At 38.0% G+C, this 12,679-nt stretch overlaps 3 protein-coding genes and 1 pseudogene across 4 annotated transcripts in view; 2 read left to right on the top strand and 2 right to left on the bottom strand.

Moving 5' to 3' along the window:
• The first annotated feature begins 385 nt into the window (after window positions 1–385).
• Window positions 386–4,069, top strand: LOC126800835 (leucine-rich repeat receptor-like tyrosine-protein kinase PXC3). 2 transcript variants are annotated; one of them, XM_050528246.1, is made up of 3 exons: window positions 386–521; window positions 956–3,413; window positions 3,535–4,069. In XM_050528246.1, the coding sequence occupies exons 2-3, from the start codon at window positions 1,067–1,069 to the stop codon at window positions 3,852–3,854; spliced, it is 2,667 nt and encodes an 888-aa protein (XP_050384203.1). In that variant the 5' UTR covers window positions 386–521; window positions 956–1,066; the 3' UTR covers window positions 3,855–4,069. The 2 variants fall into 2 exon arrangements, with proteins under 2 accessions (XP_050384203.1, XP_050384202.1); XM_050528245.1 differs by lacking the exon at window positions 386–521 and adding an exon at window positions 719–867.
• LOC126800837 (leucine-rich repeat receptor-like tyrosine-protein kinase PXC3) overlaps window positions 719–12,679 on the top strand; it is an 18,025-nt gene continuing 6,064 nt past the window's right edge. The window contains exon 1 of the mRNA XM_050528247.1: window positions 719–867. The gene's annotated coding sequence lies outside the window, so the exon portion shown is untranslated. The remainder of the gene's footprint in view (window positions 868–12,679) is intronic.
• The window catches only part of LOC126800834 (protein SEMI-ROLLED LEAF 2), a 24,378-nt gene continuing 17,612 nt past the window's right edge, over window positions 5,914–12,679 (bottom strand). The window contains exon 21 of the mRNA XM_050528244.1: window positions 5,914–6,200. The gene's annotated coding sequence lies outside the window, so the exon portion shown is untranslated. The remainder of the gene's footprint in view (window positions 6,201–12,679) is intronic.
• On the bottom strand, window positions 6,194–10,493 carry LOC126800836 (protein SEMI-ROLLED LEAF 2-like; annotated as a pseudogene).

Below are 12,679 nucleotides of genomic sequence, written 5' to 3'. Positions count from 1 at the left end.
ATACTATCATATGATTGTTGTTATATATTTTATGAGGTAATATAATATTTCACATTTCTTATAAAAACCAAACAATTCTCACAAGTATGAATTTAACTTTTTAAGCCAAATAAAAGGGGTGTGTTTCCTTCTTTGTATACATTCAATTGATTCAAACCCTAAATTTAAGCCACAAATATTCTTTCATGTGTATTTTATATATTACATAATGACATGGTATGCCGTATGCTTGATGCTTCTGTCTGCTAACGCAGGGATGGGTCAGCATCAGGTTTAGTTCATTCACTCATCACTGCCCATTTCTCGTGAAAGAAGCATACTTGACAAAAGAATTTCCATCTCCTCTCTCTACTCGCCTACCCTTTTCAGTTAAGACCCACTAAGACAGAGAGGAACACCTGGTCCGTGAAACCAACCCAACCATTGCAGCACTACTACTACTACTCTCTACTCTCTACTACTGCTTCTCTCGTCACTTTACTCTTCTTCCGGTCACTCACACAAGCCTTGCCTGCTCTCTGGTCTCTTTCCTGTTTCTTCTTTTGGCCTTTTCTTTTCCTTTGTTTCCATGATATGGGCATTTTCCATGTACAACACAACCCATGTTCCATAATGCAATCCTGCTTTTAGATGTTTTGTTTGCTTCTTCTTGCTTTTGGTTCTTTTCATCTGCGTCTTCACTCTCACTTCCAATCCTCAAGCTTTGGTTGCTCTACTTGTTTTATGTTGTTCCCCTCGAAAATCAAGGGATTGGTTTTATCTGATGCAATGCCCTGCTTTTTAGGAATCTGGAAATGTTAAAGAGTTTGGCGAACTGAGAAGTGAATTCTTGTGTTGGGGTTTTTAATCTTTTATAGCATTTTGATGGTGGGTGGCTTTCATGGTTTTTAACTTTTTATTGGGTTTGATTTTCTGATCAAGAAAATGGAAAACTGACATTGGGTTTTGTTGTTAGGTACTATAACAAGTAAAGACTTGGTCTTGGTTTGAAGGGTTTATGCCCTTTTCTCAGTTTGGGGAAGAAAGCTAAGTTCTTTTCCACACCTGCAAAAGAAGACAACCAACAATGGCATTGCTGTGGTGGCTGCTGCCTTTTCTAGTTGGGTTCTTATTTAAGTCTCAGACTCAGCTTGCGGGTGCTCAGCTTCATGATCAGACCACATTGTTAGCCATCAGTGAAGAGCTTGGAGGACTGCCTGGGTGGGGAGGTGTGAACAACTCAGACTACTGTTCTTGGCCTGGCATTAGCTGCGGTTTGAACCATTCAATGGTTGAAAGGCTTGATCTTTCTCATCATGACCTTCGAGGTAATGTGACTATCATTTCTGGGCTCAAAGCTTTGAAGAGGCTTGACCTCTCTTTTAATGGTTTCCATGGTTCCATTCCTGCTGCTTTTGGGGATTTGTCTCTGCTTGAGTTTCTTGATATGTCTTTGAATAAGTTTGAAGGTTTGATTCCACTAGAGTTGGGTAACCTCAGAAACCTTAGATCTTTGAACTTGTCCAATAATTTGCTTGTAGGCCAAATACCAGATGGTATTAAGTTCCTACGTCAGTTAGAGGATTTTCAAATATCTAGTAATAATCTGAATGGTTCTATCCCACTTTGGGTGGGCAATTTGACCAATTTGAGAGTTTTTACTGCCTATGAGAATCAATTGGGGGGCAAAATTCCAGATAATCTAGGCTCAGTTTCTTACCTTGAATCGTTGAATCTACATTCCAACTGGCTAGAAGGCCCAATTCCGACGAGCATATTTGCTTCAGGGAAGCTGGAATTTTTAGTTCTGACCCAAAACAGATTGAGTGGAGAAATTCCAACAGAAATAGGAAGCTGCAGTAGCCTTTCTAGTATCCGAATTGGGAACAATGATCTTATAGGTAGCATTCCTCACACGATTGGGAATATTAGTGGCCTAACGTACTTTGAAGCTGACAACAACAATCTTTCTGGTGTCATTGTTCCAGAATTTTCCAATTGCTCAAATCTTACCCTCCTGAATTTAGCCTCAAATGGATTTACTGGTAGGATACCTCCAGAGCTTGGACAGCTGATGAATCTGCAGGAGCTAATTCTCTCTAGTAACAGTCTGTTTGGAGAAATTCCCAAATCAATTCTCGGGTGCAAGAATCTTAACAAGCTGGATCTCAGCAACAACAGAATCAATGGTACCTTACCAAATGATATCTGTAACATGTCAAGATTGCAATACTTGCTACTGAGCCAGAATTCGATAAGGGGGGAGATACCTCATGAGATTGGGAACTGTGTTAAATTGCTTGAGCTGCAAATGGGAAGAAACTATTTGACCGGTAATGTCCCTCCTGAAATTGGTCGTATCAAAAACTTGCAAATAGCTTTAAATTTGAGCTTCAATCATCTCCGCGGGCCTCTTCCCCCTGAGTTAGGTAAACTTGATAAGCTAGTTTCTCTTGATGTCTCTAATAATCAGCTTTCCGATATAATTCCACCTGCATTCAAGGGAATGATGAGCTTGATTGAGGTTAATTTCTCAAACAATCTGTTCACTGGTCCAGTACCTACATTTGTACCATTCCAGAAAAGTCCAAATTCAAGTTTTCTGGGAAATAAAGGGCTATGTGGTGAACCACTGAGCTCCTCATGTGGATACAGTGGTGACCATGACAACTACCATCACAGGGTATCTTACAGGATCATACTCGCAGTTATTGGCTCTGGTTTGACCATTTTTGTCTCAGTAACTGTAGTTGTTCTGCTGTTTATGATGAGAGAGAGACAAGAGAAGGAAGAGAAAGCTGCTGAGACTGAAGATGAAGGCGCCAACAACCTACCAGTGATAGTAGCAGGGAATGTTTTTGTTGAGAATCTCAGACAAGCAATTGATCTCGACTGTGCTGTTAAAGCAACAATGAAGGATTCAAACAAGGTCAGTACTGGGACTTTTAGCACTGTTTACAAGGCTGTAATGCCATCTGGATTGATAGTATCAGTGAAGCGACTAAAGTCCATGGACAGGACAATAGTTCATCACCAGAACAAGATGATTAGAGAGCTTGAAAGGCTGAGTAAGCTCTGCCATGATAACCTTGTGCGCCCTATTGGGTTTGTTATTTATGAAGATGTAGCTCTTTTGCTACATCATTACTTGCCCTATGGGACATTGTGCCAGCTTCTTCATGAGTCTTCCAAGAAACCTGAATATCAACCTGACTGGCCAACAAGACTATCTATTGCCATTGGAGTAGCAGAAGGGTTGGCTTTTCTTCATAATGTGGCCATTATCCACCTTGATATTTCTTCTGGCAATGTTCTTTTGGATGCTAACTCTAAGCCTCTGGTCGGAGAGATTGAAATTTCAAAGCTGTTGGATCCGTCCAGAGGCACAGCCAGTATTAGTGCGGTTGCTGGCTCCTTTGGTTATATTCCTCCAGGTACATTACAATTTATTCATTTTTGTTAGTAGCTTACTAGCTTTATTAAACTATTAGTCTTTTTGTAACTTGCCCTCACATTTAACTATTTAAGTATTCTGTTTTGCTTGTCTGCTATCAGAATATGCATATACAATGCAAGTTACAGCTCCTGGAAATGTTTATAGCTATGGCGTTATTTTGCTGGAGATCCTCACTACCAAATTGCCAGTAGATGAGGCCTTTGATGAGGGAGTAGATTTGGTGAAGTGGGTGCATAATGCTCCCATGAGAGGGGAAACCCCAGAGCAGATTCTTGACGCAACGCTCAGTACTGTTTCCTTTGGTTGGAGGAAAGAAATGCTTGCAGCATTGAAGATTGCATTACTCTGCACTGACAGCATCCCGGCCAAACGGCCAAAAATGAAGAAGATTGTGGAAATGCTTCAAGAAATAAAGTGAATCGGACAGATTGGTAATCATGAACCAACCAGATCAAGGTTCTTATGTTCATGCAACGTTCCAGCTGCAGTGAAAATAGTTATCTTCAAAGTTTATTAAGACTGGGTCCTTCAGATCCTCCACGGACTAGTTTCAATCGAAGCAGCAGTTGTAATCATTTTTGGATGGTGATGCACCGAGAGTCCTTCCTCCCATAGGAAACGACTACTCTAAGTTTCTGCTGTTGTATATTAGTATATTACCCTTTTGTACCATTGTAATTCCTGGTTCTGAAATCTCAATGCCAGTATCGATTTGCAGTGTTTAGATGAATTTTAGTGGTTTGAGAAAGAACTAGCATAGCCGTAGTTCAAATCATTCAGGTAATGTGAAGCAGAGGGGACTGATGTTTCTGGTAGAGAAAACCTCATGTGAAAAATTGGAATTGCAAGGTTCTGTTTGAGGTAGAAGATCGCAATTAATTGGATTTAGTATGATTTTGTTCATAGACTACAGATTCATGCCATAGAGGAAGCTCTGACTCCGGATCATTATCAAAAAAAAAAATCAAGCTGACTCCGGAAACAATGTAGATTTAGGTCTCTGGATTAAAATGGAACAACGAAATTGGTAGGCAATATCTTATATGTGGATTCAATAGGGAAGTATGTTTTTTCACCCATTTCTCAGTCCTCATGATAGGCACCTTACTTAAATTTGCTTGACGAGTAATGCTACAAATAGCAAAGCCTAAGATAAAATCATGTGTGTCATCTGCATTATCTGGTGACTAATGATGAAGGTAATTCAGGATTTGTTCAAGTGACATTTATTAAGATTCAAATGGTTCAAAATTCACAGCAACCAAACCCTACAAAATAGGAGTGTCATTACATTACACTACATTACATCAGAGATAGAGTAAGTGACCATGTTGAAGATTTTATTAATCAGCGCGTGACTTGACAATGAAATTCTGACGACTGATGGGATTCATGACCACAGGTGGACCGGCGGTGCGAGGCCATGCCTGGAACTTCTTGTCAGTGGCTTCCCACCATTCTTTGTTTGCAACGGTCGATGGAGTAGTTCCTAAGTCCACGACCGAAGCACATAAGGTTAAGGAATAGGAATACTATTGCAGCAACTACACATCTATCTATCTATCCTGCAGCAATCTTTTCTCAAAAAAAAAAAAATCTATCCTGCAGTAATAATGCATGTCATCTCCTAATCACTGAATAGATACATGTGTCAATTCTACCTAGTTAGAATTAAGTGTGTCTTAAGATTTAAATAAATGAGACACCGTCCCATAATCATGAAACACACTAAATTATAACTTATAAGACACTAACTAAATCATTCTACAGTTTATCATGATCATACTATATAAAAATTCAGAGTATGCCATACATTGATATGTAATAGATTATCCAGAAAAGCATGACTTTGTGCAAAACTGAAACTTGAAAGCTTCAAATTGAAAACTAATTAACTTGCCTCCAAATATCTTCCTGTCAGCAACGAGATGGTCACCTGCCCATGCCACTACAAATGACCACAACACAGCAGAGACAACATACATTGCACGACCCATCTAAAATGATCTGAACAAGTAGATACAAAAATGCAAGGTAGCTTACCAATGGAGCTCCCTTGAGTTCTTGATTCTTCTTCTCCTGGGCAAACAGATGATGTAGAGAGAAGCTTCCTGGTATTTTGAAAGGTGTCCAAACAATTAAAACGTGGCGCATTTCTGTAATTTCCTTCTTCTGTCTTCTGAAAATTCAATTTCGATATACCTTCTTTGCGTCTAAAATAAACAACTCGGGTTTAAGTTCTATGTTCCCCGATCAATGTTTTCAATTTGTGTAACATATGTTTCATCAAAACTCACTGTTTCGAATTACCCCTCAGTTGTGTTCCTGATGGTAGTGTCAAAATATAAAAGGGTGCTTGGATATATAGAGTTGAATTTTCCAGCCAAAATCTCTTCTCAGAAGACGAGAAATTGTAAGAAATTTACAGATGTAAAGCATAAAAGTTCAGAACTAAAAAAATAATAATAATTAAAAAAAAAGACTAAAGTGAATATCAAATAATAAGTTTCAAAATGTACTTGCGGCTTTGCAGAAAAATGAGATCATAAGGGAAGAAGCAATCTAATAAGGCCACTTCCCCATGACTGTGTACAAGTATTGGAAAAGGAAAAGAATGAAAGAATTGGAAATGGAAAGGTTACAATTTTCGCTGATCTTCGATAACAAGTTAACAACATTCTTTTCAAAGCCTATAGAATAATTAACCCCCAACACATGCACAAAAAAAAAGACTTGCTCAGCGATGGTGACCCTGTTGAGCAACCTAGACTACTGATAGCTAGTTTCCTTGCATACCTCTACAGAATCAGCAGCCTGCAGCTTTTAAGAAGTTATCATATGGATTTGAGGCTGGTAGTCTGAAGGAAGAGTGGGGAATATGCTGGTATTCCGTTGCACATAGCATTGGTACATGGCCTTCGGTTGGCCGTGGTTTGTACGTAGTGGCAGTGTGATCAGCAAAAGGATTACCGCTCTGCATGTAATTTTGCACAAACACTCAGAAACCTTGTAGTATATATGAAATATTCATAGCGTCTAAGATGTGATTTAAATAGCACAATTATGCATAGTTTTGAGTTATAGCCAGACTACCGTATGGGAACCCATGTTGATATGAGAAGCGTTATTCATCTCTTGCAGGTCATCATTATGAATTTTCGAAGAGAAGCTCATTAAATAGTCCTGTTTCTTTTGGGTACTCATCAACTTGGACATCTTTTGCTGCTTTCCTAGCAAAAGTTCCTCACAATGGCCAGCCATTTCCTTGAACGATACATCAGGATTGGTTGAGACTGAAACCCGTCCCACTTGATTTGCTGTCTCCTGGACCTGAATGCATAAAAAAAGCATAATATCAAAACATTGCATGTATTAATTGTAAGTAATAAAAATTAACATAGCATGTCGTGGTTAACATACCGATTCCATTAGTTGATTTACATGTAAAAGATTTGGATGATCTACAGGTAATTCTACATTGTTCATGAGGCAAGTAAATGAGCTTGGAACAGAGTCATCTTCCATTGAAAATAATGGAGCATCCTGAAATAATAGAGTAAAATTATAAACTAGAATTCACAAGCATGAATTAACCTAGACAACTCTTTGCTGACACCCTTTAAGTGAGGTGCGGCGGTGAGTCACTTATACGCTCCTAGTAACAGAAGAAACGAACAAGAAAAAAGAAAGAAGGCAAAACAAAAACAGAAATTTATGCAAGCTACTTACCTCCTTAACAGATTCGGTAATTATGGAATCAACCTGATAAAGTTTTTTCGGAGCTTCCATGAACAATTGTGCTCCTAGTGGACAAATGTCATCAGGTGCAAAATCATTAAGAAGCTCCTCCTTTATAGAAGACAATTCAGGCTGCATATAGATCAGTGTCATTATAAATATTATAGCACAAGTAACATTCTTATTTACTATGTATGGGTCCAACCAACTTCAATTGTCCTGAGGCTTACTTCTGTCAATTTGTCCAAGCTCTTCACAATTTCAGAAGCAAATGATTCCCTACTTTGCTTTTCAGTAATCACAATTTGCGATAGTGAGTCAAATTATCATCTTCTGGAGATCCATAGATACTTGTGGGAAGGTCAGGTCCAGTGTTCACAGCCTGTAACTTGTACTCTTCAACCAAATGTAGGAATGGATCAACCTGATTTTCCATATAGTGAGTCACTGAGTCTACTTGATAAAGTTTACAGCTAATAAGACCTACCCAAGAATTACACAATGTAAATGTCTGCTGAACCAAATTAGACACCTGTTTATCTGTCAGTGTTGCCTTGACTCTATCAACCAGAGAGACAAAATCGTATGCTTTTGATAGAAAAAGAATCATCGATGTTGCCAGTGTAAACAGGGATCTGCGACGGGATGGCGGCAATGGCCCTGAAATGAAACAGTTAAAAGAGGCTTGAACTAACATCCTGATATGCAATATCGAGCTTGTTTAAATTTTCTTTGATTATCATGATGATGAATGCTGGACGAACTTCTATAGGAATAAAAATATAATTGCTTGAACATAAACAGTGTTTACTTTCTTCTTTTAAATGACTCTTTCCTTCAATAGGAATTTATTGATATTTTTTCTCACTTTCTTATCATCAGTGGAACCAAGTAATTAAGGTATCTTATTATTAATGGAGAGAAAAACATATAAGAAATGATGCTCACTAATTTGCACGGCTTACCTTCAATGAGAGAGGCATTTCGCAAGGAAAATGCCAGCTGAAAACTTCTCACAAGAACCTCAATACTGGAATTCTGGAAGAATATAAAATAAAATTATAAAAAAAAAAAATTCCGAAGCTCATCTTGCATAATATGGGGAAATGGATACAACTGATTCTACGTATACACTTGAGAACCAGAATCCCTCATGGTAAATTTACTCTTTGTGCATAGTACCCTAAGGTGACCTACCAAGCATTTAAAGATGCTATGAAAGACCAAACGAATTCCTATTACATCCCATCTTTTGAAACTCTATGGGTATGTTGATCATCAAAATCGATAAGGCTAATCCCTGCCCCCCACCAACAATAGTTAAAAATAAAAAAACCAAGAGTTGTGGGTGCGGAAGTATAGAAGGTCATCTCTCATACTGCTGATACTATAATTAATTAACATGATGCCATAATAATCACAACTATTCTGAGATTCCTATGCATGAAATTGAATGTCTAGATATAATCATCCGTTACTAATCCCTAAATCAGTTTATAAGAATAAGAATAAGCCAATAAAGAATTTCATCGAAGGAACAAAACGTTCTTAATATTTTGGGACTAAAATGACCAAAATACTGATCATAAGCATTTTAAAGTACTGAAAAGATTCAAATTAAACCTGACAATTACCTTTGCCTGAGAGAAGAGTAATACAAGGCTATATGTGTGAGCAATTGCTTCATAGTTATCAGGCATGTTCCCAGGAGAGATGGATTGTCCCGAAATTGATAAAAGCAAGTGAGTTATTTGGTGGCTGCTCAACCGGAGGAAATGAGAGTCCTGTGATTTAAGAAATGTAAATGATAAGTATTGAGGAATCAAATTTTTTACATACAATTCAATAATTGAACTCCTATATATGCTTTTATAGAGAGTGCCAACAATGAATCTCAAGCCAGTGATGAACACCCTCCCTCATTTCCAGCCTCATCCAGCACGTGGAGAGGCAGACAGATCAAAATAGATAGAGACATTTTACGACCACCGCCAGTGTTCATAGCTACTATCATGTTAGGCGACCACTGAATCATCGCAAAAAAAGCTTAAATGGTTATGGAATGAGTCTTCCACTCCATAAATGTAAAAGACACCGAAGTAAAAGCACTACTGTAAGAGTGTAGAAATATTTATGCAAGCTTTTGATTACATTTTTTCTTTCTTCAAAAAGAAAGATTAATGAATTAATGAAAGGTGTGACTGCCTGTACTACTACTCTAAGAACAGCTAACTTTGCCTGATTGAAGACAGGGTTTAAAAAGGCAACTCAGACAATAAACTAGATAAGATCCCTAAACGTTACTATATTGCCATAGGCTGATAGGTGTACAAAACAATATTGTAAGCAATAAAAAACTTAAAAACACTCACAAGTTCCTTCGTATTGCTCATGGAATTTTTATTTGGTGTTGATGGTGCAGGCAAGCTTTTCATACTATAAGTCCGACTATAAGATGACTTCAATCTGCTCAGAAACCCATCATTAGTGTTTTGTTCTTCTCCTTCAGGAACAGTGTTCCCATCTTCTTCACAGATACTTTCCCTTAAGGAAATTTTCTCCCTCCTCAGCTTCTCAAAGAGGGCTGCTGAAGAAGAAAACACTGAGACAGCTCTTGAGAGTGTCCTGTGATGATCGAAGGCCTTTTTTGTCTCAGTATTAGATGAGAATAGATTAGGGGAAACTGAAGATGGCACAAGAACAACAGAGAAGATGCGATGAGCTCCAACACGTGTTTCATGGTCTGGATGGACCATAGCTGGGAGTAATTGGTGAAACAATGCCTCTGGGAAAGCCTATAAAGAGGGGATGAAAGATTAATTAGACAGACTAAATCTATGTTATACAGAAGAATAAGTACAGGACCATAAATCATACTTGCCTTGTTTTGATAGGACAAATTTGGTAAGGAAGCTACAATTTGAGCAGTACGGTAAACAGCAGCAACTGTGGTCCTGGCTACAACTGTAACAGTTGAGATATTTTCAAGCATAATAGCCATAGCGTCAAGAATTGGTCCTGGTTCCCCAATCTGTTCAACAATGACAGTTTAGTTGTATGTGCAGGCAAGTTTTTTTTTTATTCTTTTTTTTATTTTGTATAGCTTACTTCTTGTAATGAACAAAGAGAATTAATTTGTAACACTGCAACTGAAATTTAACTGTTGGAAACTTGCAAAGACTCTTCAAACTATTTGAACTAATATGAGAACCTAACATTATAAGGAACTCTAGCTCAATATACTATAAGGAAAGGTAATGGTTTTGAAGTAGAATGAGTGTTCAGTAACAGTGGAAGATTATGACCTTATGTGATAGCCGTACAATGATCAACTTTTGACACTGAGTACATGTTATTGGTTTTATTCACACTATCAGGTCCCTGATTTAATGTATCAATGATCACAAAGCATGGCAGCCTGATGAACCTAGACATAGTTAATCATTTTGAGCAAAGAAAAATAAAAGAAGAGAGACATAACTCATCATTCTGTTATTTGTGGATCTTGGGACCCCTTAATCCCAGCATTCCTTCCTTTTAGCACTCTTTTGCCGTCCTCATTATGATGTTTCAGCCTTCCTCAAGATATCACTATCTGCATTTGACCACCAATTATTACTTTCATCAGTGTCAAAAGTTGGAATCCAAAAGATTGAAATGTCCATTATTTTTATTTAGGATTAGGGTTTTACGCATCCCGGAAGGAATCCTATGTCTATTCTGCTTGAACAGATTCAAGCCAATTTTTTTATGGGAAATATCATGCAGGAATTAATGGCATAATAAAGTAAAATATTGGCCGTTTTTTTAGGACGTCCCTTACGCGCACGATTTTAAAATAGAAAAGTCATCTCTGGTGCGGCAACCAACGACAAGAACGACGGCTTTTGTGCGTGCTGCACAAGTTCTTTGTGCCTGGTCTATTCCTTTGAGCATAGGGCTTTCGCCTCATGGGTTTGGAGTTTGGGTCTTGGCCTGGGTCTGAGTCTGGGTATTTAGCCCATATGAGGTAGCTATTTTTAATTTTTGACCTATTAATCATATCACCTATTATGTGGTACATTTTTCACCCGTTATGTGGTGCGTTATCCCTACGTGAATTCTACTACTGGCTTGGTCTAGTTTAAGAGGACTTGGTTCCTCATATTAGTACCAATCCATTCCAACTATTAGCTATTCTACACCAAAACAACTCATCATTTACCATTGTATTCTTCCATGATAGATTGTACGTCTGCACGCTTAAAGTGCTTTTTGGCACTCCCTAATTGGATTATGGGTGCTCACGCGTGGGTTCATCACCCCCCCCCCCATTTTCCTCGGTTTTGGTTCTTTGTTACGATTATGATTACGTTTCTTGGTTCTTTCTCGTCAGGCACAACTCCTTCATGTTTTGATTTTAATGGTAGTTTGTATGTTGTTATTTTGTTTGTGGGTTATCAAATGATCTGTACCTTAAAATTTGATTGGCGTCTGGTATTCCGGCTTTTGCGCTTCGATTTAATACACCCTACTACCTTATGTTGCTTACGGTGATGGTGACGATAATGTTAGCATGCATTGGTGATGGGTGTGGTGGATTTGTTAACATAATTGTTTTTATGTTTTCGGTTGTAGGGTCTTTGACTCATAGATATTGAGTTGTCTGTTTCCTTTCACTCTTTCTACTTTGATTGAGTTGGTGAGTCATGCTCTTTGTATTTTCTTTTGGCCTCACGTATGTGCGGGTCTTGTAATTGAGTGCATCCCTTAATTAATGAATTTATTTATTTTTCACTAAAAAACAGAAGAACTAATGGTATAATAAGAAGAGAGAGCTCAAATTTGCACTCATATTTTACATTTTACGCTCTTTTATCCTCGTTTCGACCAAATTGCCCCTCTACTAGTTGAGTTCCGGTCTGCATCATCTCTCTAAATGAAACTAAAAAAATTCTATGCCCTCTCTTCCTGGCTGGTCTTCAAATGCCAGACTATTTTCTTTGAAAGAAGAAGTTCGCCGGAAACTCATTGCTACACACAGCTGATTGTAAATCTGAGAGAAGAGGAACTATGAATATATCGATCACTTTAAAATCTAAGGGAAGAAGTTCACCATAGCCTTTAGAACTGATATCATAGCCTTTTCGACGTTCTTCATCTCTCTTCTCTCTTTAATTCATGGCCTTTGATTTCTTCACCCAGAAAAATGGTTCCTCTGAAATTGTAGACAATTATTTGCTTTTATAAGGCTAGATTGAAGTGAACATATGTGAATACTTTTCAATTTATCATAGCCCAAGTTCACAAAAGGAATCGAAAGGAATGACATAGAATAAATTAAGTAAAGTAAGCACCAGAATTGAATGACATGTATTGCCACAACCATCAAGACCTTGAGAAATCTTTACTAAAGCCACGAATGAGACTCGTAGATCATCCATAGCACTCATTCACTAACCCAGAAAAGCTATTCCATGATCCGCGAGCAATCAACCAGTCCTACTCATGAGAACCAGAAATGTT

Source organism: Argentina anserina, chromosome 6, assembly GCF_933775445.1.
Source record: "Argentina anserina chromosome 6, drPotAnse1.1, whole genome shotgun sequence".
In the NCBI taxonomy this organism is placed as follows: Eukaryota; Viridiplantae; Streptophyta; class Magnoliopsida; order Rosales; family Rosaceae; genus Argentina; species Argentina anserina.
Note: the sequence above shows the minus strand (reverse complement) of the source record. Positions and strands in the feature narration are given on the sequence as shown.

What these genes read in the sequence shown, in the direction of transcription:
- LOC126800835 (XM_050528246.1), top strand. Translation starts at nt 1,067, where the DNA reads ATGGCATTGCTGTGGTGGCTGCTGCCTTTTCTAGTTGGGTTCTTATTT. An exon ending in CTTTGGTTATATTCCTCCAG is followed by an intron (nt 3,414 to 3,534) that starts GTACATTACAAT and finishes GTCTGCTATCAG; the next exon opens with AATATGCATATACAATGCAA.